The sequence below is a fragment of the Rhinoraja longicauda genome, chromosome 9 (genome assembly GCF_053455715.1).
Source record: "Rhinoraja longicauda isolate Sanriku21f chromosome 9, sRhiLon1.1, whole genome shotgun sequence".
NCBI classification, from domain to species: Eukaryota; Metazoa; Chordata; class Chondrichthyes; order Rajiformes; family Arhynchobatidae; genus Rhinoraja; species Rhinoraja longicauda.
This window is the reverse complement of record NC_135961.1, coordinates 22,545,428-22,572,711: the sequence shown is the minus strand read 5'-3', so window position 1 is coordinate 22,572,711 and position 27,284 is coordinate 22,545,428. Positions and strand designations below refer to the sequence as shown.

Genomic DNA, 27,284 nt, shown 5'->3' with positions numbered 1-27,284 from the left:
TGGCACTTTGGCCTTCATCAGTCAGAGTATTGAGTATGGAAGTTGGGAGGTTATGTTGCAGTTGTATAAAACTTTGGTGAGACCACATTTAGAATATTGTGTTCAGTTCTGGGCACCATGTTATAGGAAAGATATTGTCAAGCTTGAAAAGATTCAGAAAAGATTTACGAGGATGTTGCCAAGACTAGAGGGTGTGAGCTATAGGGAGAGGTTGAGTAGGCTGTGTCTCTATTCCGTGGAATGCAGGAGGATGAGGGGTGATCTTTTTGATGAGAGGAATAGATCGGGTAGAAGCAGAGTCTCTTGACCAGAGTAGGGGAATTGAGGACCAGAGAACATAGGTTCAAGGTGAAGGGGAAAAGATTTAATAGGAATCCGAGGGGTAACCCAAAGGGTGGTGGGTGTCTGGAACAAGCTGCCAGAGGAGGTAGTTGAGGCTGGAACTATCACATCGTTTAAGAAACAGTTAGACAGGTACATGGATTGGACAGGTTTGGAGGGATATGGACCAGGCACAGGCAAGTGGGACCAGTGCAGCTGGGACATTGTTGGCCGGTGTGGGCATGTTGTGCTGAAGGGCCTGTTTCCACACTGTATCACTCTATGACTCTATGACTCTCCTGTTAAAATCCATCTGCCATTTCTTTCCCCCTTTCCTAGTTGCCCTAGATCCTGTTGTAAACTTTGAAAAACTTCCACTGTCTACAACACGAATGTTGGTGTCAACTGCAAACTTACTAATCATGTCATCTAGATTCTTATCCAAATCATGCATGTAGATGACCAACAAAAGGGACCCAGCATTGATCCCTGTGGCACACCATTGGTCACAGTTCTCCAATCTGAAGACAATCCTCCACTGTCACCTCCAGCTTCCTACCATTAAGCAATTTTTTTATCCAATTGGCCAGCTCGTTGTTGATAACACGTGTTCATACTTTCCAGTCCAGCCCACCGTGTGGAACCTTGACAAAAGTCTTGCTAATGTCTATTATAGGCAGCTCCTACTTTCCTGCCCTCAACAGTTTCCGTGGTCACCTCTTTAAAACTCAGTGACCCCCTCATGGAGCATTAAATCATAAACAAGAGATATTGCATGTATCTTCAAATGGCAACTAGAAAGGAGCCAGACATATAGAATGTGTTAACCGCAGTGCCTTGCCAGCGGCAGGCAACACAATTTTTACCTAGCTCTGAGTTTGCAATCAGAACTGCAATGTTTTGGCAATTCTACTAATTGCTCATCCCCAACGGTAAACTAGTAAAATTGTTTCCCTGTGGCAGATATGGGCCTTTGATAAGTGCCCATCTTCTACTCCTCACCTCTAGCAATTGCCTTTGTCCTTGTAACCTTTCTTTGCTCTTCCAGTCATAGTCAAGCCACAAGGAAGGCCTCTTGATCCACCCAAACATGGGATCAATTGGTTTGCACAGGAGCCTTAAAGTAGGCAAAAATTCACGTGAGCCCCTGACAAGTTGTTCCTATTGAAACTTTAACCAACTCACAGATACTCAGAATTGGATAGAATTGAGAAATCAGAATCAGAATGATCACTGCCAGATGGGAAAAAAACTGGACTATTCCACAATTTGAGATTACTTAAAGTTTCTCTGTTGCCTGATCCATTCTGCAGTTTAATGTTCAATATGATAAAGTTGGGGAGGACCTAGACTGGATTGTGGTGCTCAAGGTGGGAGTTATAGTACTAAATCAATGTGAATGACCTGAAACTGTCAGTTCAATCTTGCTATCTCTGAACCCAGTTCTTTACTTACTCTATGCCTGAGAATTCTGCCAGAAGCAGAAGGCTATAATGCACCCAGAGCACCAAATTATTTCCGAGAGGAGGGGAGCTTCCTTATTGTTGTCAAATCTGGGACTTTACAGAACTATTAAACCAAAGGAAAGGAAGCATTAAATATAGCTGGAAAATTATTTTGCATATTTAAAAATGTTACTTGCCAAATGCAAACTGTCTCTGAGAACAGTTGAAACTTGACTATGAAAACGTAAAAAAGAACTGCAGATTGCAATGAAACCATGTTGTTATTCTTTCATGAGTTCAAAAGATCTGTAAGTGATGAGAACTCTTTTATCTTCAGTAGATAAAGCAAAGTTGCCAGCTTCCTCTCACCTGCCTTATTATTCTTTTTTATCCTTTCTTGTTTATGACAGGGGTATAAAATCCATAGAGCTTGTACAATCACAGAGTGCAGACTTTCACCTTTCAGTAATACCAATGCTTAAATAAAGAATTTTGAGAAAACACTATTTGAATCGTAATGAAGTTTAATTTCAAACTAATATGTAAGTGTACACTTAACTGGGGAAAAATAAAATGTCCAGTCAATTTACGGACATAATTTGTATTCATCCATGTATATCTTTATGTATTTCTAAACTTACTCCTGTGATTCTTCAGTAGGAATGCTCGAACGTCGTAAAGGAAAATAGTCAAATGTACATTGAATATAATTGATCCTGCTGTGTGATTGATCAAAATTCCTTTAAATCATATATTGAGAGCACCTAAAAGGAATGTAGATTGAATATTTTTTGGAAGAACTGAGTGCCTAGAAAATCGTATGTATCCTGATTTTTTTCTAACGCAAAGCCCTTTTCCCCATTGCATGCATTGTTAATAATGGAAGTGCATTCCTACGGAGTTTTTTTCTTGCAACAGTTATGGCCCTGTGGGTTTGTGGTCCATACTCAAGGGAATTTTGTGGACAGAAGAGAAAGGGTAAGGTGTTTTAATTAACTAGAGTGTACTGATAGAAAGGATTGTCTTGTTAGTTTCCAAAGCAAATCTCTTAAGTAACCAGATGAAGGCTGTTTGATAACTGCTACAAGTTACAAGTATACAATGTGTTTTTGGAAACAGAAGCAACTTTTGATGCTGTAATCTGGAGCAAAAAACAAACTGAATTTGGAAAGCGATGGTGATGGTTAGAGGTGGATAAGAAGATAGGAAACGGGGGCAGGGAGCTAGGTGGGGGAGGAGGGGATGACGGTAGGCAATAGCCTATGGTGGCATACATTTTTAAAACCATTTAACTTTTTTCTTTGCATAAATTCCCTGAGTGAATATAATTCTGCAGTTCAAATTGCTGGTAGTGATTTGTGAATTCTGAAAGGGTGAATTTCTGTCATCAAAATGATAGGGGCTTTTAAGAGTGTTTTAAATAGGAACATGGATATGCACAAGATTAGTTCAACTTGGCATCATGTTCCGCATGGCCATTGTGGACCACAGAGTCTTTTCCTGTGCTGTACTGTTCTTTGTCTATATGTTTGTCTAGAACAGCTGTAATATGGGACTCATGTTTTGGAAGTTTTAGAAATGCATATTTTCTTGCTTTAAAACCAGTGTTTTTAACAAAACAAAGAAATGGATTAAAAAGCAGGCTGTAAAGACTGTGCAGATTGTGGTTTGACACGCATGCCTTCATTGGTTAGGGCACAGATTGCATGTGTTGCAACTGAACAAATTGTTGGCGAGACACACTTGGAATATTGTGTGCAGTTCTGTTCACCCTGTTATAGTAAGGATAAAATTAAACTTGAAAGGGTGCAGGAAAGATTCACGAGATTGATACCAGGACTGGAGGGCTTGAGGTACAGGGAGAGGCTGGACAAGTTAGAACCATTTTCCCTGGAGCGTGGAGGCTGAGAGGTGACATTGTGGAGGTGTATAAAATAATGAAAGGCATACATAAGTTGGATTGTTACAGTCTATTCTTGGGGTAAGATTTAAAAGGGTCCTGATGGGCCCTTTTTCACTTGGAGGGTGGTGGGATATGAAATAAGCTGTCAGAGGAAGCTATAGACATGGGTACATTTGGACAGGTACATTGGTAGAAAAGGTTCAGAGGGATATGAGATAAATGCAAGAAATGGGACTAGCTGATTATGGGGCATCTTTGTCAGTGTGGACGATTTAATCGGAAGGGCCTGTTTCCATATTCTAAAATTCTATGAATTTAAATTGTCTGGTAATTACAAGTTCATTTATCCTTCCTCAAATCCAAAATGACATTAAACTAAAATTACATTGTGAAATCTTATGTTTTGGCCAGTATATTATTTAAAAGCAAGCATTATGTGAGCTGCCAGACACTCTACTTTTATATCCTGACCCAAGCAGAATTGACTGCAGCAGCGATTGAATGTGTAATGCCTCCATTAAATCCATTATGTGTTTTGCAATGTATGATTGATCTTGCAGGAATAGTGTATCTCTCCTAATGGATCAACATTTTGAAGAAGTTACACCTGATATAATACATTAACAGTAAGCATCATCCTTGCCCAATAATAGCACTCCTGTCTCTGAGTAAAAGGCAGTGGATTTGCATCCCATTTCAGAGAATGGACACACAATCCAATCAGCACCAAATCAGTGCAGTAGTGGGCAAATTCTGTGCCAGTAATGTGCGGAAACTAAGGATCTTCATCAAGTCTTTGGCGTGCATAAACATTGAAGTTTTCAAGAAATGCAGGCCATTCTATATGACCTAGTCAATATTTAGTTTTTAACAATCATTATTGAAGGCATTTATGTGGTTGTTATTTGATTATGAATGGTAGGGTTTGCTTTGCACCAGTTGGTTGTTGCATTTCTAAAGTGATCATATTTCAGAAGCTTTTCTGAAATTCTATGAATTTAAATTGTCTGGTAATTTCAAGATTATTTATCCTTCCTCAAATTGTTGGCTGTACAGCAATTTTTGAGGTCACAAGATGATAAAACTCACTAATTAAATGCATAAATTCAAACTATTTACCTTCTCTTTAAGCTAACCGTCATAACAACATAACAAGTTTTACGTTTTCACGCACAGTTTTCCAAATAATGATTTTCATCACTGGCATATTTCAGTAAGGAGGAGAGAAAAGAATGGCAAGATATGTTACAAAAGTGCCATGATGAAGAAATACCTCTTTCGGAAGATAGGAGGGAATAGCAGGTCAGGCGGCGCATGTAGAGAGAGAAACAGAGTTAATGTTCCAGATTACCTTCACAACAGCAGGAAGGTTGTTGGAGAGTATTGCAGTACTGTAATAGGGAAATACAGAGAGGTCCGAGGAGACCGGAATGCAGCTGAAGGCTCCCAGGAGGCCGTGGACCTGGCACGACCAAACTCAAGACCTGGACTGGTGGATCGTGGCTTAGCCTGTTGAGCCAGTCCCCCATCAGCAAACAGACCTGGCAGAACGTGGCTTCAGGGAGGTGTGTAGGAAGGAACTGCAGATGCTGGTTTAAACCAAAAAGAGACACAAAAAGCTGGAGTAACTCAGCGGGTCTGAGGCTTCAGAGAGAGCCTGCCAAGCTGGGACCCTGCCAGATGGCTCCTGCTGGACATCCAGCCTGGAAGGGGGAGCCATCTTCATCCCCTGAAGACCAGGGACCGGGGGGAGGGAGACAGTGACAACAAAGATAGGCGAGTGGTGAGGCCAGTAGGAGAGGAGAAGGAACTGGGGTCTGGCCTACCTCATGGTCAGCTGCCCGAGGCACCCCTGGAGAACAAAGGAGGACTGGTGAGGAGAGGGATGTGGCATCCAAGGAAGGGAATGGCCGGAAGCCTACAAAAGCCTAGGGCTTGCCTGGAACAGGCATGGCTCATGAGAATTGGAGCGTGGACTTTGAAAATGCCGTCAAATGCCAACTCTTGCATGCAGGCTCAGTTGAGACTATTTCTTTACACATGCTAATTGAGGATTATGGGTATGGCAATACTCTGCTGGACTCTTAAGAAAAAGAGTTTCACTTCATTAGCACTTTGCTCATGTGACAATAAAAGCACCATTGAACCATTGGCTATTACAGTTATTCAGATAGGAAAGCCACCCATTACAGAAGTTGAATTTTCATAGATGCTTTACAATTTGTTTGATGTTCCACTTATGCTCTGGTTAACTTGTACAAATGCTGTTTGCACGTCTCTGTGATGTTTCAATTGAAATTCCACTGAAGTTAAAACTGACAAGCAGAGAAATTCATTCTCTTTGTTATCACAAAAAAATCCAGTATGAAAAGCGATTGAGTTGAGGTATTTTAAAAAATGCCCAGCTTTGTCTTCCTATCAACCATCTCCGAATTATAGGTTATCATCATTGTAGTTTATCGCTGAGGTTATCCTCATTTGCTCTATCTCAGCAGGTGACAAGGTATTGTGCCAGAATGAAGCTGGCAACGTGAAAAGTCTGAAACTTAATTTAGTCTTATGTTGTCATCCATTTTAACTGGTTATTCTATAAAGACTGCAAAACATTGAGAAGCATTGTTTTCAAATAAGAATTTTATTTAAACAGAAAATAATGGAAAGTCACAGCAGGTGCATACACATCTTGATGAGACATCCAATCTAATATTTATAAAACCCCAGTGCTATGCACAATTTGCTTGCAGTAAATTTTCCACATATTGCGGCAGGTTTTGCAGAATGCACTTTGGCTCGCTGCAGACTTTGCTTTAAAACAAAGTAATGTAAACTTACTTCAGATGCTCCTATCAGTGAAAGCTTGCACAAATTCCTGGAAGGAATCTCCATTACTCAGCCCTCTTGTCAAACGGACCTTCCACATCACATGGGGAAATTGTGGGGCAGCAAAACAAGTCCTGATAAAAAAAAAAATTTTTAGAAATTGACCAATGCACCAAGTTTTGATATTAAAGAGTAATTCGAGTCATTCAGAATCATTTGTGTTCTCCAGAGATGCTGTCTGCCCTGCTGAGATACTTTGGAACTTTGTGTCTTTTCATTAGCTTTGAAACTCCTTCAACTCACCTGAAACCTATCTACTCTTGTTATTGAACTCCTACCATGAGAATAAGTTTCTGACTGTCTACTCTTATAACCACTTATAATTTTATCCATCTTGGGTCATTCCTTAGACTCCCTGGCTCCAGGGAATTAAACAGTATATTCAGTCTCTCCTTGTAAATTAAAATCCTTCATGCTTTAAAACAAGAACTCTTCTGCACTCCCTCCAATGTAATCCCATCCTTCCTCCAGTGTGACAACCGGAACTGTATACAAATCTCCAAGTGTGGTCCAACTAATGTTTAGTAAAGTTACTACATAATGTCTTAACATTTATATTCTACTAGACCAAGTGGACCTGTTGGGCCCAAACCTCTCCTGCATTGGTGCAGCACCCTCTCCTCCCCCACTCCCCCCTCCCCTCCCCCACTCCCCCCTACCCTCTCCCCCCCACTCCCCCTCCCCTCTCACTCCCTCCCCTCCCCCTCACCCCCCTCACCCGCTCCCTCCTCCCCCTCCCCCCTCCATCCACTCCCCCCTCTCCCCCTCCATCCACTCCCCTCTCCATCCACTCCCCCCTCCCTCGCCCCCTCCCCACCCCATCCCCCTTCTCCTCCCCCTCCCCTCAACCCACTCCATCCCTCTCAACCCCCCTTATCCCCCGCCCTCCTCCCTCCACCCCCCCCCTTAACCCCCTCATCCCCCTCCCCCCTTCCCCTTGCTCCTCCCCTTCCCCTCCCCCCTTCCCCCCACTCCATCCCCCTCACCCCCTTATTCCCCTCTCTCCCCCTCCCTCACTCCCTCCCTCCATCCCCCTCCTCCCTCAAACCCTCCCTCCCTCCCTCCCTAGGAAATAGATTTCAACTTTAAAATGTGAATAACTAAAAATATAACACCAATTTCAATGAAACTTCTTCCATTAACACGACGGTGAGTAAGGTGGGCCTAAAATTGTCAGACAAAGGATGGACATAGGAAATTATTCAAGGACATTCTCAAAGCCTCTGAAGAAATCTAACATCCTCACTGATTCCAGACAATCTGTGGCCCACGATGACTCCAGGTGGAGAAGGAACTTTCTAGATGGTGTTGAGAACACTTAGGCCATATATTGGGAACACATAGAGAACCTGTGTAAGTGGCAGAAGGAGAAGACTGCCTCACAAACTACTTACCATTAGCCACCTCCTGTCCCATTTGGTGGAATAGTCTGTGGTTCACATATTGGCCTATTAGCTACTTCAGAATTATATTAAAGTAAGTCATCCTTGATCTGAGGCACTGCCAAACAGTCACAGTAAAGATCCAATTGCATTATTTTTGATGAAGAACTACAGTAGAATTCCTGGATTCTGGCAATATTTATCCCTCGATCAAGGTCGCTTAAAACAAGATTATCAGGTCATTATTACATGCTTGCTTGTGAGGTCTTGTTGCACATTGGGAATAGGATTTCCTACCTGAGTGATAAGAAGGTGCTTTGAAGCATTCTGTAAAAGTCTCAAATTAAATCCAGTCTCTTACAGTCTATGTCATATTTTAATCATATTTAGGGTATTTCTTTTCATTTATGTGCTTTTTGATGGACTAAAAAAAATTATCAAAATGAAATGAACGATATATGGAAGAATCTAGAAGTTTCGCAAAAGGTTCTAAAACCGTAAAACATCGGAGCAGAATTAGGCCATTCGGCCCATTGAGTTTACTCCGCCATTTGATCATGGCTGTTTTATGTTTCCCTCTCAATCCCATTCTCCTGCCTTCTACCAATAACCTTTGAGGCCCTTACTAATCAAGAACCAATCAATCTCCACTTTAAAAATATCTAATGTCTTGTCCTCCATAACTGTCCGTGGCAATGAATTTCACAGATTCACTACCCAGTTTCTAAACCAAGGTTTGAGGAAAATTGAGCCACCTACTGTACAGCTGACATGGTTCAGTGATTAGCAATTATAATTCAAGTAATCTAAATCTTTCTGCTCCTTCACTCTCTGTATTTCGTTAAACAAGAAACAATAGACAATCATACTAATTACGCTCAAGATCAAAATCATATAAAACATTTTAAATGTACGTGTTCTTTTCATAATCTGCTAATTAGTTTACTGTTCCACAGATATTTTTGTCTTGATTGGTTTCCATTTTCATACAATACTGTGAATTGTTATGTGCTGTTACCAATGGCAAAGTTTTGTGAATCTATGAAGATAAATGATTGTACCTTGTATAAATTGGAAGGCAGGGATTCATAACTACAAGAAAAGCCTGTACTTAAGCCGTATGTAGATACATAGAACAGTACAGTATGGACCGGAAACAGGCCCTTTGGTCCACAGTGTCTGTACTGAACATGATGATAAGTTACATTAATCTCCTCTGCCTGTATATGATCCATATTGCTTCATTGCCTGCATATCCACCTGCCTATCTAAAAGTGTCTTAAATACCACTTTCTGATGTCTCGAGCATTATCCTTGGCAGTTGTTCCAGGCACCCACCACTATGTATACAAATAAATTGTCCTGCACATTTCCTTTAATCTTTCCCAATCTGGCCTTAAAGTGATGCCCTTTAGACTTTGCCAATTACACCGTGGGAAAACTATTCTGGCTGTGTACCTTATCCACGGGTAGGTAAGTTCTGAGTCCAAACAATTGTCACCATGGATCCTATGCACCTTAACAATAAAAAATGCCATCAAAAATTATTTGTCCTCCTGCCTTATTTGTAACATATAATCAGAAGCATCTGGAAAAATGTCGTTTTGAATGTATTTTGGCCACATGTGCTGTGATTTTTGTATTTCAGGGGACAATCTGGTTGAACAGATTTTTTTGCCCATTAAAGACCTTAATGTTTACGTTCAATTGCTAATGTTCTCCTTCATTTGCAATAAATGCTGTGAATATAATAAAAACATATTATGCATTATGTCTGATTTGCCCTGCTATCATAATGCAAGTTCTTACTGGTTTACAAATGCAACAGCATCCTTTTCCAATTCATTCTTTAACTAATCTCTCGGTCCATGTCTGAGATTTCTTGATTGCACCTTAACATCCTTCACGGTTACGTTCCTCCATTTGTTTATATTCCTTATTTCTATAAGCTTAAATCCAACCAGTAAGATAACATCTTGTGGATAATTGAATGCTTTTGTCAAGCAGTATTATCCATCAGGACCTGTTGATGGTAATATTTTGTATGTAGACGGATCAGGTTACTTCACTTCCTGAGCAACAGACCACAATCAGTGAGGGTGGTTGACAAATAATCTTCCAAGATAATCCAAGACACTGGTATCACACAAGAATGCATTCTCAGCCCCCTACTGTACTCCTTATATACTCGTGACTGTGCAGCCAAATACCAATCCAACTCAATTTACAAGCTCGTAGATGACACCGCTATAGTGGGCTAGATATCAAATAATGACTAGATGAAGTACAGGAAGGAGATTGAGTACCTCGAAACCTGGTGCCAAACCATCAACCTCTCCCTCAATGTCAGCAAGAGAAAGGGGATTGTGATTGACTTCAGGAAGCGAAGCAGTACACATACCCTGGTATGCAGTGATGGTGCCGAAGTAGAGATGGTCAAAAGCTTCAAGTTCTTTGGAATAAATATCACCAGCAATTTGGGCTTGCAAATGACAGGACCAGCCCAGTCAACCAGGGTCTCAATATAGGATATTTTGGCTTGGGAGATGACATTGACATTGGTTTAGTTGTCCTTTCAGTGAATTTGGCGGATTTTACAGAGATGGCACAACCAATGCAACATATCCACCTACATGTAAATTTACCAGCAATGTAGCGGGAAATGTGCATTCCAATTGATAAGGTGTCTAACTGATAACACAGTTTATATTTACAAATGTGGTATGGTTATAACAAACCACTTGGAACAGAATTGGCTTCAATCTTTGCAGATGTTTTCCCTTTCAGGATGCCTATATGGAAAAAGATTTGGGTGCATTGCCATTTTTAGAAACTGGGATAAAAGGTCACACTACAGATGTTTTATACAAAATTACAAAACCATGCCAGACTATTTTGTCCTCTTTTATATCCATGGGTGAGATGTTGGAAGACTTGTGGGTGATTAATGTTCTGCCTCTATTTCAGAAAGTGTGCAAGGGAAAGTCTGGGAACCCAGACCGATGAGCTTAACATCAATGGTGAGAAAGTTATTGGAGGAGATTCTGAGAGATGTGATCTGCATGGATTTGGAAAGACAGTGACTGATTAGGGGTAGTCATCATGGTTTTGTGTGTGAGAAGTCATGTATCACGAATTTGATTGAGTTATCGTTGGAAGAGGTGACCAACAATATTGATGAGAATAGTTTGGTTGATGTTGCAAGGGTTTTGACATGACATTGTAGGTTGATTTTGAAGGTTAGATCACATTGGACCCAGAGTGTGCTCGCCAATTAGATACCAAAAGGGCTGGTAGGTAAGAGACAGGATGGTGGTAGAAGGTTATTTTTCAGACAGGAGGCCTTTAAGAAGTGGTGTGCCACAGGGATTGGTGCTGGGCCCACTATTGTTTGTTAATAATGTTAACAATTTGGCTGTGAATTTATGTGGCATGGTTGGTGAGTTTGTGCATGACATTAAAATCGATGATATAATGGATAGCGAATGTGATTATTTTAGAGTACAGCAGAATCATGATCATTGAGCCAATGGGCTGAGGAATGACAGATTTAATTTGATTCCGATAAATGCGAGGCGTTGCATTTTGGTAAGACAAACCAGGCAGGACTTGCACAGTAAATGTTAAGGCCCTCGGGAATATGCTAGAACAGAGATCTAGGGGTGCAGGTACAAAGAGTTAAAAAAAAGAGTTAACTCTTTAACTTGGATTACACTTAAGTTAACAAGCAATGACTCCCACCTGGTTTGATGAGGATGCTGTGTGTAATTAAACTTGAGAATTGTATCTTGTTGGATCATTCCTTGTCCATTGGCCTACCAGCAAACATGTAAAAGAAATTATTTGCATTAAAAATAGTGAATTTAACCAGGCATTCATCTGGCCAAATTAGGCTTCAACTTTTAAATATTGGTTAAACGCTGTGATCAACAACTTCTGGTAACCCAGGTAGGTGCAGTTTAAAAAGCAGAGTACATAGAGGTGTTAGGAAACCAGAATTTAGCACAAGCATTTATTTAGCTTCTTGTCTTCTAGCAGGATTAATATTGTGATTATATTTAGGGTATCAGCATGGTTACATTTTCATTTATCCTGCTCCTTTAATTATAACTCAACAATCAACCAGTGATATGTTTTAACATCTTGTGGTTGTATTAAGTACAAATGGATTTCTTGTTTCTGTAGGTACATATACATTCCTTTGGGAGGCTCACGACATGGATTACTACGAATGATGTTCTCCTCTGCAATGGCATTTGGCTTTGTCTGCTACTGGCATGGTGGCCATAGCTTCATGTTGAACTGGGCAGTCATGAACTGGGTTGGAGTAATGATTGAAAATATACTGAAGATGATCTATTCCTTTTCACCCACACAAGAGATAATTGTAAGTGCCAAATCTATGTATTCATGTATGAAACTATTGCAAGGCTTTAATTTGCTCTTTATTTTAAATGCTTGAAATTTGCCATTTAAACTTAGAAATTATTTATTGGTCTCCTACTGATGTGGTAAAACCATATGGGGAAAGGCAGCTAAATATATTGGTATCTCGATTGATCAATCTTCCTCCATATTAGTGCAGTGTTTATGCAGATGCAAATGGCAAGCTAAATGCAAAGTGATTATTGCTATCCAAACCTTGCTAAGTGTTTATTCAGTGAAAATTTAAGATTTATTTAGTAATCCTCTCCAGCAACAGCTGAAATCTCGTTTATGTATGCCATGAAAATTTAATGCAGCTGAGCTGCTTGATTTGTGTAATTATTGAATTTGAATGGGGGGGGGGAGGGGTCAGGGGGGTTGTGATGGGGATGGTGCTAGGTTAGATGGTTGAAAAGATTTTATATTTGCAAGCAGCTTTCACGTTTAGTGTAGAGACACAGCGTGGAAACAGGCCCTTCAACCCACCGGGTACATGCCAACCAAGATCACCCATACAGTTGTATCCTACACACTAAGGACAATTTACAGAAGCCAATTAGCCTACAAATCTGCACATCTTTGGAATATGGGACAAAATGAAGCACCCAGAGAAAACCCATGCGGTCACATGTGGAATGTACAAACTCAGTACAGACAGCATCTTTAGTCAGGATTGAACCTGGCACTGTAAGGCAGCAACTTTACCACTCTTTCTCTGTTGCTACAATTCCACAAGAATGATATGGCTGGTGTCCTGACTTTAAGGCATCTATGCAAACCAGTTACTTCCAAATGTGAATGCATATTAATAGTGGTGCAACTGCAATTTTATTTCCTCTTTATGAAGAACAGTAGTGATACCTACTGTTGATTGGACTTTATTGGCTTTACCTTGCACTAAACATTATCCCCCTCCCCAGACCACTTCCTTATCTCTGTATCTCCCTCTCCCCTGACTCAGTCTGAAGAATACACACACTCATATATATATATATATATATATATATATATATATAAAAAAAAAAAAAAAAATATATATATATACTCTGCAAATGGCTCGATTGGAATCATGTATTATCTTTCCGCTGTCTGGTTAGCAAGCAACAAATGCTTTTCACTGTACCTTGGTGCACGTGACAATAAACTGAACTGAAACATTGCGTTAAAACTGTGCACTTGCCTACTGTTTAAGAAATTGACTCATGAAAAAACACACACAGGATGGGGGTGGGGAGGAGTTACTGTTTCAATTTCTTATTATCCACATTGGCCATTAATTATTCTTGTTGTTTATTACTTGCGTACCTGAATTTCCCCCACCAATTTTTAAAAACTTTTTTTTTGGGATGTTAATCATGAGTAATGGACATAAGATTCTGCAAAGAGCCCTAGGTAATTGTGATATAACTAATAATCAACACAAGACTATCTTGCATAATTCTCCATTGACCACCTAAAAGAAAACAAGATACCAAAGACGGGTAAAAACATTTGTAGCCCAGTTTCTTGACCCAAACATTGACTATTGATTCCCTTCAAAGATGCTGTTAATTCCACCAAAATCTCCTGAAATTTTGGGAATTCTGATAAACAGTTCTAAATCCGGAACAATGTTGTTGGGCATAAAGCAATAACTGAAGAAAGTTTTCGACCCAAAACAGAACCCATTCCTTCTCTCCAGAGATGCTGCCAGTCCCGCTGAGTTACTCCAGCTGTTTGCGTCTATCTTCAACTGAAAATCAGATGTTTTGGACTAGATTTGCCAGGCCCCTTCTTCCCTTCACTGTGAATTCAGTGGTTAGTAAATTTCTGTCAGATATGTGGGAAAAAGTCCAATATTCCAAAACATAAACAGAACACTAATAATTCAAGAAAACTGTCAAATCGATCTTGTTAATAAGTGATTTTTTCCAAAGTCTTCACGAGCCATTTAACAATCCGTATTCATTGCTGGTGTTTGAAAGAAAAAAAGAATTATTGATAAATTATTTATTTTTGTAGATGTTTGGGAATTTAATAGGCAGCAGTATTAAAGCAACTTGTTGTGAAATGGAGCAGTAAAAGAGATGTGCTGGTGGAATTAACAGCATCTTTGAAGGGAATCAATAGTCAATGTTTGGGTCAAGACCTTTTATCCTCGTGTGAAAATGAAGTGCCTTGACCCAAAACATTGACTGTCCATTTCCCTCCTCAGATACTGCATGACCCATTGAGTTCCTCTGGCAACCCTTTTTGTTTGCTCCAGATTTCAGCATCTGCAGTCTCTCTTGCCTTCATTGTGAAATGGCACTCGTTAATATAATGCAGTTTGTTCAGTATATTTAGGCAGTTTTTGATGGCAATAGGAAAAGGTAACTAGCTTGTAAAATTAAAACCAGTATACCTTGTGCAACTTAGAGTACAGCAATGTGGACTGTCAGAATCTTGGGTTCAGTCTCAATCTGGACACATGTATGGTGACCTGAAAAAAGTATCTCTTGTGTGGGGCTGTTTTTTAAGCGCGTAACCCATTCATTTAAAAGCATCCTTTAAAAGCATTCTCACAATATTAGTTTTGTCTTCTGATTTGTCCTTCGCACAGAACGCATGTAGGCCTTAAAGTGCCTGCAGTCCAATTTTAGAGAATAATATATACGTATGACTCCTCTGTAAATATTAACAAAAAATATAATCTAATATTTGAACCATAAGCCAGTTTCATATATTTTAGTGTTCGCCTTATGACAGTGTTCATGTTGAGCTGGGGGACATGCTGGAATGTAATGGCAGGGACATTTTTCCATTTTATACTAGATTTGCTGTGACATTTCTCATAGGACCTGGTGAGATAGCAACATTAACCAGTGATGCAAAAGTAGTTATAGTCTAAAAATAGAGGCTGTACCTATATAATTATTAGATAAAGAAGAAATGGACAAAATATGAATGAGTCAGCTTGAAAATGAAAGAAGTTGACCATATAGAAGTAAATAATTGGAATAGATTCTGGGTGAAAAAGCATGATGACTGTTATGGGTGGCTGAACCCAGATTTTTCTTATAGTATTTATGTTTTTATGTCTTTAGGGAAAATTGTTGTCAACCACAATGCAACGCCGAGTTCATGGAGTCTTGGGGAGCGTTGCCACAACTCTACTCATTTTATCCAACTTGGTATTTCTTTGTGGGAATGAAGTGGGGCGGATCTATTGGAACCGAACATTTATACAAGGTAACCCGATTGCAAATAAACAAGATAAATAGCAATTATCTGGTAAGATTTTTTTCCCCCTGAAAATCTAAAGGGCATGGCAATTGAACAAATAAATGATTTGGTGTTCCAATTGCATTGATACTGTAGAAGGCATTTAAAAATGTGGAGCAAGGGGTATTGTTTATTTTTTGATAACTATTGATGACTCGAAGCATATAATTAAAGCAAAGCACGTTGATTTGTTTTCAGAGATCCAATTTACATGAGTTAAAACAGTGAGAGATGGATTTTTAAATTATTACTACAAGATATCAAATTTGAAAACATTGTTATAAAACAAACACCAAAAAAAGTGGGTAAAAGTAATTAAGATTGTAATTATGGATTGAATACTTTCAGTTAATTAGTGACATTGCACATAATCATAAATACTCTATAAATGATAGTTTACTTACTGCTTCAATTTTATTAACTTATTTGTGTACAGGAACAAACGTAACAACACTTGTATTGAGAATTTGGTGAACTTGGGTTGTTATATAGCTAATTGTTGCTACTTGGACATTTTACAAATTTACTGTGTCAAGTGTTCCTCGGACTGAAATGTATTTGAGATATGAAATCATTAGGAAGAGGAATGGTATGTTTTGCCATTTAAGTAGACAAGGCTCCATCTTTGAACTCCATCCATCCTGCATAACTCCATACCTTTTGGGAAGAGTGAAATAATATTCGTTGATCATTGAGCAATGTGAATGAGAGATAATGGTCACAGAAGCTAGAAAATACTCTTGGAATGCAAACGACATACAATTGCAGCTGAAGAATGAAGACATTTCACTTTACTGTGACATTTACTTTTCATTGATCATTGACTTTAAATACAATAATATTTGTCTAATTTTTAATTTGTTATCGAAGCTGTGGATATAACTAGAGTCTCCAATATGCACAGATGATTCTGAAACAGTTTGGTTAACATTATAATAATTCTTAATTGCCAATTTACTCCTGGCTACTGTCATCAAAACATTAATTCACAGATGCTGCTAGAAGTGGGGTATCATCCAACTAATCACTTTATCACAGGCACAATGAAATTCCTGGAATTGTTTTAATATTAAACACAATCCTATCAGCAGGCATCAAATGTTTGTGGCAACTTAGGCAAATCGATTTTGTGTGTCGGATGCTGTTGCTTAAATGTTTTGCTCATAAAGTAAATGGAAGTTATTTCTGAATGTGATAAAATGTAAAGTAGGACAAAAGAACCTTTGGAGCGGAAATGCTTCCAGCTCAATGGTCTTTCCACCTTTGACACCGGGGTTGTCCTCATTGACTCCATGTGATCAATTTTGTTCCAGCATCTTGATGTTTCTGAAGTATCACTTCAGTCCACCTCACTAACTTCAGCATTAAATTACTTCAGATTTGTATAGCAGATTTGTAAGGCTTAAATTTATACAATACAATACAATATATCTTTATTGTCATTGTACCCAGGGGTACAACGAGATTGGGAATGCGCCTCCCATACGATGCAATAATTTAAGTAATTAACAGCAACCCAACGAAACGAAACAATTGTAACAGTTTTTTAGACAGGGTAAAGTGCAAGTTGATCTATGCGTTGTGGCCATCCGGCTCAGCAGGACCGGTTCATAGCAGCTATGGCCCTGGGGATGAAGCTGTTCCTGAGTCTGGAGGTGCGGGCGTAGAAGGCCTTGTATCGTCTGCCCGATGGAAGGAGTTTGAACAGACTGTTGCAGGGGTGTGAAGAGTCTTTGTGGATGCTGGTGGCTTTTCTGAGGCAGACATGCAAAATGTGGCTAGCATGAAATTTCTTTTGGAAGTTATTATGTTTACAGTTGGACAGTACTTGTTCTCGAGCACTATTATTCTATATATATATATATATATATATATATCTGTTTCTGATGATATAAGAGGGGGCTTAGCTTCAAAAAGCTGCTACTGCTCATTAAATAGCTGCAGTGGGGCATAAAAAGTTGATTGCTCCAGGGTTTGCACAAGCTCTAAGTTGCAGGCCTTTTATGAATTGAGCTCTAATCTGGAAATCATAACACCCATGTCCTCTGGAAATTCAAATGGCTCTCAGTGAACCGACTGCTTCAATGCTGAAAACAGAAAATCACTCCTGATGTGAATCCTACTGTATGTCATTGACTTGAACTGTAATCCAAAATTTTCCTGATACCGCTTTTTCCTATTTTCAAGTGCAAGAATGATTTATAGGATTGGTGGACATTTATTTAAAAACTCTGCACATTTCTTTGCCACCACATATTTAGTTCCTTCAGAGGATTTTTTTCCCTGTTGTCTTTTACTGAAACCCACTTCCCAATCTTTATTGCTCTAGCATTCTCACACAGCAATAACCATCCCACACCAAAACTTTAAGAATTTCATAGCACTGCTGTCTCTTTGTAATGTGTTGAAATGCATGCTGCAAAATGATAATGTTGACCGATTGCTTTTTGAACAGAAAATTGTTCCTCTTTATTACAGAGAAATCTAAGGTATTTTTTTGATTAGAATAACGAAAGGTAACATGAAGTAAATGCTATGATGTTGAAAGGGTTACTGGAGTAGGGAGATTTGGGATGCAGTTGCATAAATCTTTGAAGATGGCATAGAAAGTTGAGAAGCCAGTTTAAAACAAACTATGAGCTCATTAGTGTTATTAATAGCAGGTTAGAATACAAAAGCAGAATAGTTAAGCTAAGCCTCAGCTGATTAGCAGCTCAGATTTTGTAGTCATATCATATCATATATCATATATGTACAGCCGGAAACAGGCCTTTTCGGCCCTCCAAGTCCGTGCCGCCCAGTGATCCCCGTACATTAACACTATCCTAAACCCACTAGGGACAATTTTTTACATTTACCCAGCCAATTAACCTACATACCTGTACGTCTTTGGAGTGTGGGAGGAAACCGAAGATCTCGGAGAAAACCCACGCAGGTCACGGGGAGAACGTACAAACTCCTTACAGTGCAGCACCCGTAGTCAGGATCGAACCTGAGTCTCCGGCGCTGCATTCGCTGTAAAGCAGCAACTCTACCGCTGCGCTACCGTGCCGTCATCTGTGAAGCATCAGCATTTACCAATAATGCCAAAAAGTTACCCTAACATTATGTGAGATTATTGAGCAGAATTCCTCTTTGTCAATATCACTGGAATCTCTTATGGACAGCAGCTATGATCTAACCAAACTGCCCTTTGTATTAAGTAATTTTCCCAGGTAATATACCAGGAAGGGAAAAATGCTACCTGTTTAACTAATATTTTAAGCATGAAAAATCAGGATTGCAAAATTATGCACAAGATTAATCTTATTCAAAATATTTTTAAAAACTGTTAAAGTTCATTAAATTTGGATTTATTTCTGTGGAAATTACAATTGTATAGTATTAATCAGTAAATATGATTTGGTGCACTTGCATCTTGTGCAACAAAGCATACATTTTCAGAGACCCCCTCCTCCTGGACCCCCCCCGGTTGGCCAACTACCCTCAAAAATCCTCACCCCCCACTGATGACCCCTTCTCCCGTCTCCAACGGACCCCCTCCTCCTGGACGCCCTCGGTTGGCCAACTACCCTCAAATTTATCTGACATCTCCCTCCCGTTTCTGGACCTCACCATCTCCATCACAGGAGACAGACTAGTGACGGACATTTACTATAAACCCACTGACTCGCACAGCTATCTGGACTACACTTCTTCCCACCCTGTCTCCTGCAAAAAGTCTATCCCCTACTCCCAATTCCTCCGTCAATGCCGCATCTGCGCCCGGGATGAGGTGTTTCACACCAGGGCGTCAGAGATGTCCTCATTCTTCAGGAAACGGGGCTTCCCCTCCTCAATTGCAGATGAGGCTCTCACTAGGGTCTCTTCTACATCCCGCAGCTCCACTCTTGCTCCCCCTCCCCCCACTCGCAACAAGGACAGAATCCCCCTCGTTCTCACCTTCCACCCCACCAGCCAATGGATCCAACAAATCATCCGCCAACATTTCCGTCACCTACAACGGGACCCCACCACTGGCTATATCTTCCCATCCGCTCCCCTCTCTGCGTTCCGCAGAGACTATTCCCTCCGTAACTCCCTGGTCCACTCGTCCCTTCCTACCCAAACCACCCCATCCCCGGGCACTTTCCCCTGCAACTGCACGAGATGCAACACCTGTCCCTTTACCTCCCCCCTCAACTCCATCCAAGGACCCAAACAGTCTTTCCAGGTGAGACAAAGGTTCACCTGCACCTCCTCCAACCTCATCTATTGCATCCGCTGCTCTAGATGTCAACTTATTTACATCGGCGAAACCAAGCGCAGGCTCGGCGATCGCTTCGCTCAACACCTGCGCTCGGTCCGCATTGACCAAACTGATCTCCCGGTGCCCGAGCACTTCAACTCCCCCTCCCATTCCCAGTCTGACCTTTCTGTCATGGGCCTCCTCCAGTGCCATAGCGAGGCCCACCGGAAATTGGAGAATCAGCACCTCATATTTCGCCTGGGCAGCTTGCAGCCCAGTAGTATGAACATCGACATCTCCAACTTTAGATAGTTCCTCTGTCCCTCCCTTCCCCTCCTCCTTCCCAGATCTCCCTCTATCTTCCTGTCTCCACCTATATCCTTCCTTTGTCCCGCCCCCCTGACATCAGTCTGAAGAAGGGTCTCGACCCGAAACGTCACCCATTCCTTCTCTCCCGAGATGCTGCCTGACCTGCTGAGTTACTCCAGCATTTTGTGAATAAATACCTTCGATTTGTACCAGCATCTGCAGTTATTTTCTTGTACATTTTCAGGGGATATTTTCCTGTGAGAATATTACCTGATCTTGCCAAATCTCCTAGGCTTTTTTGCTATACAAAAAAACTGCAAAGCCAATTGGAGAGCAGGGTTTTAACTTCAGGATTTTAGTAATTAACTGCACATGTGTGCACCAGAGTTGGTGCTGTATACTTCACTTCAAAGATGGTGAATGCCGATTGTTTTACCTTAACAACTGCAGAATCCAGTCTATTGTATTCAGTTCTGGGTACAGCAATATAATAATTGTACCAAGATATATAATAATACCAGAGATATAACTCTTCAGTTATGTGAAGGGACAGGAGAAGCTGAAGTGGTTATCCTTGGAGCAGAAAAAGTACTGAGGGGAGATTAAACACAAATATTCAAAGTCATGATTGGTTTTGATAGAGTAAATCCGGCAAAACTGCTTCTAGTGGTTGGACGAATAACTAGGGAACTGAGGTAATTGGCAAAGGAACAAGAAATGACTTGAGAATGCATAATACAGAGCAAGTTGTTGTGCTTTGAAATGGGCTGCCTGAAAGATTCAATGCAAAGTGAATAAAATGAAATAAATTGGGTCATACTCCTAAGGAATTGACAGTACATGATGGGCTGAATAATTTCTTTTAACATTGTAATTATTTGAATTCAATGGAAACTACTTTAAAAGTACTTGCATAGCTGTAATAAACTTTGAGAGATGCTATAATCTATCTTATCACCTCTTATTTAGCCTTGGAACAGCAATGTAAGATTTTCCTCTCCTATATTTTCAATTCCTAATAAAATTGTAAAATATGATCATTTTTGCAACTAATTTCTCAACAGATTGGTGAAGAATTACACATCACCTGGTTTTGACCTTGGGTTCTCCACCCTAATGTCAGCATCTTAATTTTTCTCACTCTTCCCTTCATAAGAAGTTGCAGGTGCTTGGGATAGCCTCGTCTTTGGCCAGGTTGACTGGATAAAACCTGACTGGAAAAGGTGCAAAAGAACATTTACAAGGATATTACTGGGTCGGGAAGGTTTGAGTTATACGGTTTTAGTGTCGCAGGTGGAAGGATGACGTCAGAGGTTTTTAAAAATAATGCAGGACATGGGTAAGGTGAATAAGCACAGTCTTTTTATCCAAGATAGAGTAATCTAAAAGTAGAGGGCATCAAATTGAGGGAAAGATTTAAAAGGAACCTGACAACTTTTTCAGATGTAGGGTGGTGCGTGTATGGACTAAGTGCCAGAGGAAGTGGTGGAGGCAGGTACAATTGCAACATTTAAAAGAGATTTAGATGGATGTATGGATTGGAATGGTTTGGCAGGACATGGGCTTGGCACTGGCAAGTGGGTCGAGCTCAGTTAAGCATTTGGTTGGCATGGATGTTGGTCAAAGGGTCTGTTTCTCTACATGTACAGCTCCATGACTTTATGACAGGTAGATTAGATGGCACATTGTTTGCAAATTGGGCCTCGATAGTTGTTGTTTTGTAGCTCGATCACAAGTTGTTTACTTTTGCCAGTGCTTAAGTATTTGAGTTGCCTGGGATGCAAATCTCTAATGCTTATCAGTTTTGATATTCAGACAATGTCTTTCTTTTATCTTCAACGTGTTATTTATCCATAGTTTTACGATGGAAACAACAGGGCAGACCATGCAGGAACTTGCTTACTCTGATGCAGACTAAAGAAGGGTCTCAACCCAAAACGTCACCCATTCTTTCTCTCCCGAGATGCTGCCTGACCCGCTGAGTTACTCCAGCTTTTTGTGTCTACCTTCTGACAAGTGACTGGTGGATACAGATGAGGGGGCTATTTGGCAGATGATTGGAGATAGTGATATAGACTCAAGTGCAAAGGGTGTCAGATAAGGAAGAGGAGGAGAAGGAGTGGACTGTGAAGCTGGAGGGAGTGAAATAGTTGGAAGGGGATGGGAGAGATCTAAAATAAAGTATAGGATTTGGAGTTTGGAGATGAGCATATGGGAGGGGGAAAAAAGCAGGGTGACTTGAGTGGTGGGAGAAATGGGTGCATACTAGAGTTGGGGATCTGGGGAAAGAGAGGGGATGGATAGGGAGGTATTGCTTGAAAGTTGGGAATTTAATATTCATACCGATTGATTGTGATCTCAATCTAACTGCTGGGAAACAAAGGGATAGTTCACCAATGGTTGGAATCAGACCTTGCACAATGGGAAAATTATTATTGTGATTATTTTTCCCAGCCTGGGACTTCGTCACAAAAGTTCCACCAGTGGCGCCGCAATGGCAGCCTCACCTACAATCTGTCTGTCCTTTTTCTTTTTTTGTTATTTTTGGTGAGTTTTTAAAGTTTGTGTTAATGTTCTCTGGTTTGTTTTATGTGGGAGTTGAAGAAGGGGGTCGGGAGAAACTTTTTTCAATCTCTTACCTTAACGGAGATGCGATTGTTTTCCGGATCATATCTCCGGTCGTTCTGCTGCCTAACATCGTAGAGCTGGAAGCCTTGCCTGGGACTGACTTTGAGCCCCACCGCGGGGCATGGATTTAACCATCGGAGCCGATTCCTTGCCTGTGATCGACGCTCCAACCGCGGCCTGCGGACTTTAATATCAGGAGCTCACAGTCAGGGGTAGAGACCAAGCCGGGAGCTCCAAGCTGCATGAGGTTCGACAAGCCCCGACCCGGGGTAGATTGCCCGGCGCAGGGGAGCTGAGACCCCCCCCCCCGATGCAGGAGCTTGCTCGCCCCGACGAGGAAGGCCCGCTGCCGGCTACGGGAGTCAAGATCGTCCCGTCAATGGAAGGTTAGAGGCCCCTGACCGCTGGAGGACAAAGGAGGGGGAGAGTGAATTTTTTTTCGCCTTCCATCACAGTAAGGAATGCGAATTCCATGGTGAGGAATGTGAAGGACTCACTGGTGGATGTTCATGTTAAAATGTATTTTGTGTATCCCATTGCTTTTTATTGTTATGACTGCATGGTAAATGAAATTCCTCGTTTGTTGCAAAACATACTTGGGTAATAAAGTATTATTGTGATATTGTGATTGTGAATGTGAAGTTCCTCAGATCAGACTTCTGGGCCCATCTTCAATTGCTTTGTCACTGTCCTGTCATCCTCTTTCTATATTTTAATACAATGTGTACATTTTTCCCTTCAGTAGATAATCTGAGTAAATGCTCGGGATGTATTCTGACCAGAGCTTGCAGCAATCCCACCAAGTGACTTCATTGTTACGAGTTGCAGGCATAATTTTCAAGGACACATTTGGGTTTGCTGACAAATCTTTTCCAATCTGCTTCCTTGAAATTAAAGTGATTAAAAAAAACCTTTAGAGAGGTTTAATCATGCTTTAATCATTTAGATACTTTAATAATTTAGATACTTTACAATTCTAATATGTAGGTCTAATCGAAAGGCACAAATGTTTTTGCTTTCATTGATTGGGAATAATTAGTTGCCAAATGCAAAAGTATTTCTGAATCCCTAGAAAAGTCACAGTTATATAGCACAGAAATAGGCCGCTGACAGACCCACACTGACCATTAAGCACCCATTTACACTTTTCCCATTTTATTCATCGCACATTCTCATCAATAACCACCCCCGCCCCCGCCCGCCCCCCCCCCCCTTCCCCAACCACCATGATTCTGCCATCAACATGCAATGGGGACAAATTACAGTGGCCAATTAACCTACCAACCTGCATGTCTTTGGGATATCGGAGGAAATTAGAGTACTCAGTGGAAACTGCCAATCAAGGTAATTTTGTAAAATCTACAACAAATATCACTGGAGAAGGAGTATAGAAGCCATATCTTTAATACCTGGTACTTGAGAAGTTGGGCATCATGTCTAAGTTCCAGCAGCTTTGGTTCCATCCTTGTCAAAAAATAGCTTTTTGTCTAAATACCCCAACGTTAATCTGAAGCCATTAAATGTACCAGTCATGATATTTGTATGAGCATATTTGGTCTTTATATTTAATGTGATATTTTGGGATTCTTTGAATTCTGCAGGGAATGTTCTGATATGGTCTCTGATATTTTTTCTTTGGAAGCATAATACTAAAATATTGATCACAGGGTTGCTCCGCTACTAGAAATCTTCCTAGTAGATATCAGTATGATCCTTAATTGGTTTCTTGCAACAGTGATCATTGGAATGGTGTTTGTTTCCAGTGTCTAACTATGTAGATGTATTTCTAGAGTTGACCGTGTTTGGTGTTAGCCTGAAGAAAGAACCAAGCTCTGAAAGAGGCTCGCCTTGATCATAATATTAACTCGCAAAAGGATTTTTGGGCTGAGTGGCTCAGAAATTTGACAGAATTTTAGGGGGAACTGTAACCCAGTTGTGAACTTAAATGCAAATGACTGAACATTTCACAAAACAGGAACTTTGTAAAAAAATTTAAATGCACGAGTAAAGTTTAGTTTAGAGATGCAGCGGTTAAACAGGCCCTTCGGCCCACTGAGTCCGCACCGACCATCGATCTCTGCACAATAACACTACCCTACACATACTAGAGACAAATTACACTTATACCAAGTATACAAACCCAAGCCAATTAACCTACAAACCTGTGCGTCTTTGGAGTGTGGGAGAAAACCGAAGATCTCGGAGAAACCCCACGCGGTCACGGGGCGAACGTACAAACTCCGTACAGACAGCACCCGTAGTCTGGATTGAATCTGGGTCTCTGGCCCTGCTGGGGTTGTAAGGCTCTACCGCTGCACCATGCAGTATGTCAAGTCTATCAAAAGAAATCTGTCATCTCTCAAAAAGCTGATAACTCGAAAGCTAGGAAACTGTAAATTGTAAACTATGTAAATTGCTGTAAAACAATGTCCACACCAACTCGTTATTGAGATGTTAATCTGATGCTCTATCTTTATTATCCGGTAAACATGAGAGGTTCCATGGTACTGTGAAAAAGAGCAAGGTGTTATCCTGGATAATATTTATCTTTTAATCACCATCAGTGAAATAGATTGTTCATTATCATAATGGTGTTCATTAAAGTTCGTGCTGTGTTTCCAACATTATAATGTTGACTACATTTCTTAAAACCAACATGGAACACATAGGCGTAGGAAGAAACTGCAGATGCTGGTTTAAACCGAAGATACACACAAAATGCTGGAGTAACTCAGGACGACAGGCAGCATCTCTGGAGAGAAGGAATTGGTGACGTTTCAGGTAGAGTCTGAAGGGTCTTTACCGGAAACGTCACCATTCCTTCTCTCCAGAGATGCTGCCTGGCGCGCTGAGTTACTCCAGCATTTTGTGTCTATGTATAGAATAGATAGGAGTAGGATTAGTCTCTTTCAAATATTTTTGAGCTTACTGGGCTATTCAGTATAATTATCTACCTGAATACCAAGCTCTTGCTCACTCACCCCCCTCCCTTGGGTATCTTTTGTGTTTAAAAATCTATAGTGTATTCAGACCCCTTCATGTCTTCCCCATTTTGCTATGTTACAGCCTTATTTTAAAATGAATTAAATTCTTCTTTTTCTTTCATCAATCTACACACAACACCTCATAATAAAAAAGTGAAAACAGGTGTTTAGAAATGTTTGCAAAGTAATTAAAACAAAATAACTGAAATATCACATTTACATAAGCATTCAGACCCTTTACTCAGTACTTTGTTGAGGCACCTTTGGCAGTGATTACAACCTCAAGTCTTCTTGGGTATGACGCTACAAGCTTGGCACACCTGTATTTGGGTAATTTCTCCCATTCTTCTCTGCAGATCCTCTCAAGCTCCGTCAGGTTGGATGGGGAGCGTCGATGCACAGCTATTTTCAGGTCCCTCCAGAGATGTTCGATCGGGTTCAAGTCCGGGCTCTGGCTGGGCCATTCAAGGACTTGTCACGAAGCCACTCCTGCGTTGTCTTGGCTGTGTGCTTAGAGTCGTTGTCCTGTTGGCAGGTGAACCTCTGCCCCAGTCATAGGTCCAGAACACCCTGGAGCAGGTTTTCATCAAGGATCTCTCTGTACTTTGTTCCGTTCATCTTGTCCTCGATCCTGACTAGTCTCCCAGTTCCTGCCACTGAAAAACATCCCCACAGCATGATGCTGCCACCACCATGCTTCACCATAGGTATGGTATTGGCCAGGTGATGAGTGGTGCCGCTTGGCATTCAGGCCAAAGAGTTCAATCTTGGTTTCATCAGACCAGAGAATCTTGTTTCTCATGGTCTGCGAGTCTTTTAGGTGCCTTTTGGCAAACTCCAAGCGGCTGTCATGTGCCTTTTACTGAGGAGTGGCTTCTGTTTGGCCACTCTACCATAAAGGCCTGATTGGTGGAGTGCTGCAGATAGAGTTGTCCTTTTGGAAGGTTCTCTCATCTTCACAGAGGAACTCTGGAGTTCTGTCAGAGTGACCATCGGGTTCTTGGTCACCTTCCTGACCAAGGCCCTTCTCCCCCGATTGCTCAGTTTGGCCTGGCGGCCAGCTCTATGAAGAGTCCTGGTGGTTCCAAAGTTCCATCTAAGAATGACAGAGGCCACTGTGCTCTCTTTCTGTGCAATGCTGCAGAAATTCCCCAGAACTGTATCTCGACACAATCCTGTCACGGAGGTCTACGGACAATTCCTTCGTCTTCATGGCTTGGTTTTTGCTCTGTCATGCACTGTCAACTGTGGGACCTTACAGAGACAGGTGTGTGCCTTTCCAAATCATGTCCAATCAATTTAATTTTGCCCCTGGTGGACTCCAATCAAGTTGTAGAAACATCTCGAGGATAATCAATGGAAACAGGATGAACATCAGCTCAATTTTGAGTGTCATAGCAAAGGGTCTGAATACTTATGTAAATGTGATATTTCAGTTATTTCCTTTTAATTACTTTGAAAAAATCTCTAAACACCTGTTTTTGCTTTTTTATTATGGGGTATTGTGTGTAGATTGATGATTTAAAAAAAAAAAGA

The 27,284-nt window shown here is 40.7% G+C and overlaps 1 protein-coding gene across 2 annotated transcripts in view; it reads left to right on the top strand.

Moving 5' to 3' along the window:
• hhat (hedgehog acyltransferase) overlaps positions 1–27,284 on the top strand; it is a 130,438-nt gene that overhangs the window by 60,416 nt on the left and 42,738 nt on the right. For both annotated transcript variants that reach the window (XM_078405812.1, XM_078405814.1), the window contains 2 exons: positions 12,117–12,318; positions 15,422–15,566. In XM_078405812.1, the coding sequence (XP_078261938.1) occupies positions 12,117–12,318; positions 15,422–15,566 (347 nt within the window). The remainder of the gene's footprint in view (positions 1–12,116; positions 12,319–15,421; positions 15,567–27,284) is intronic.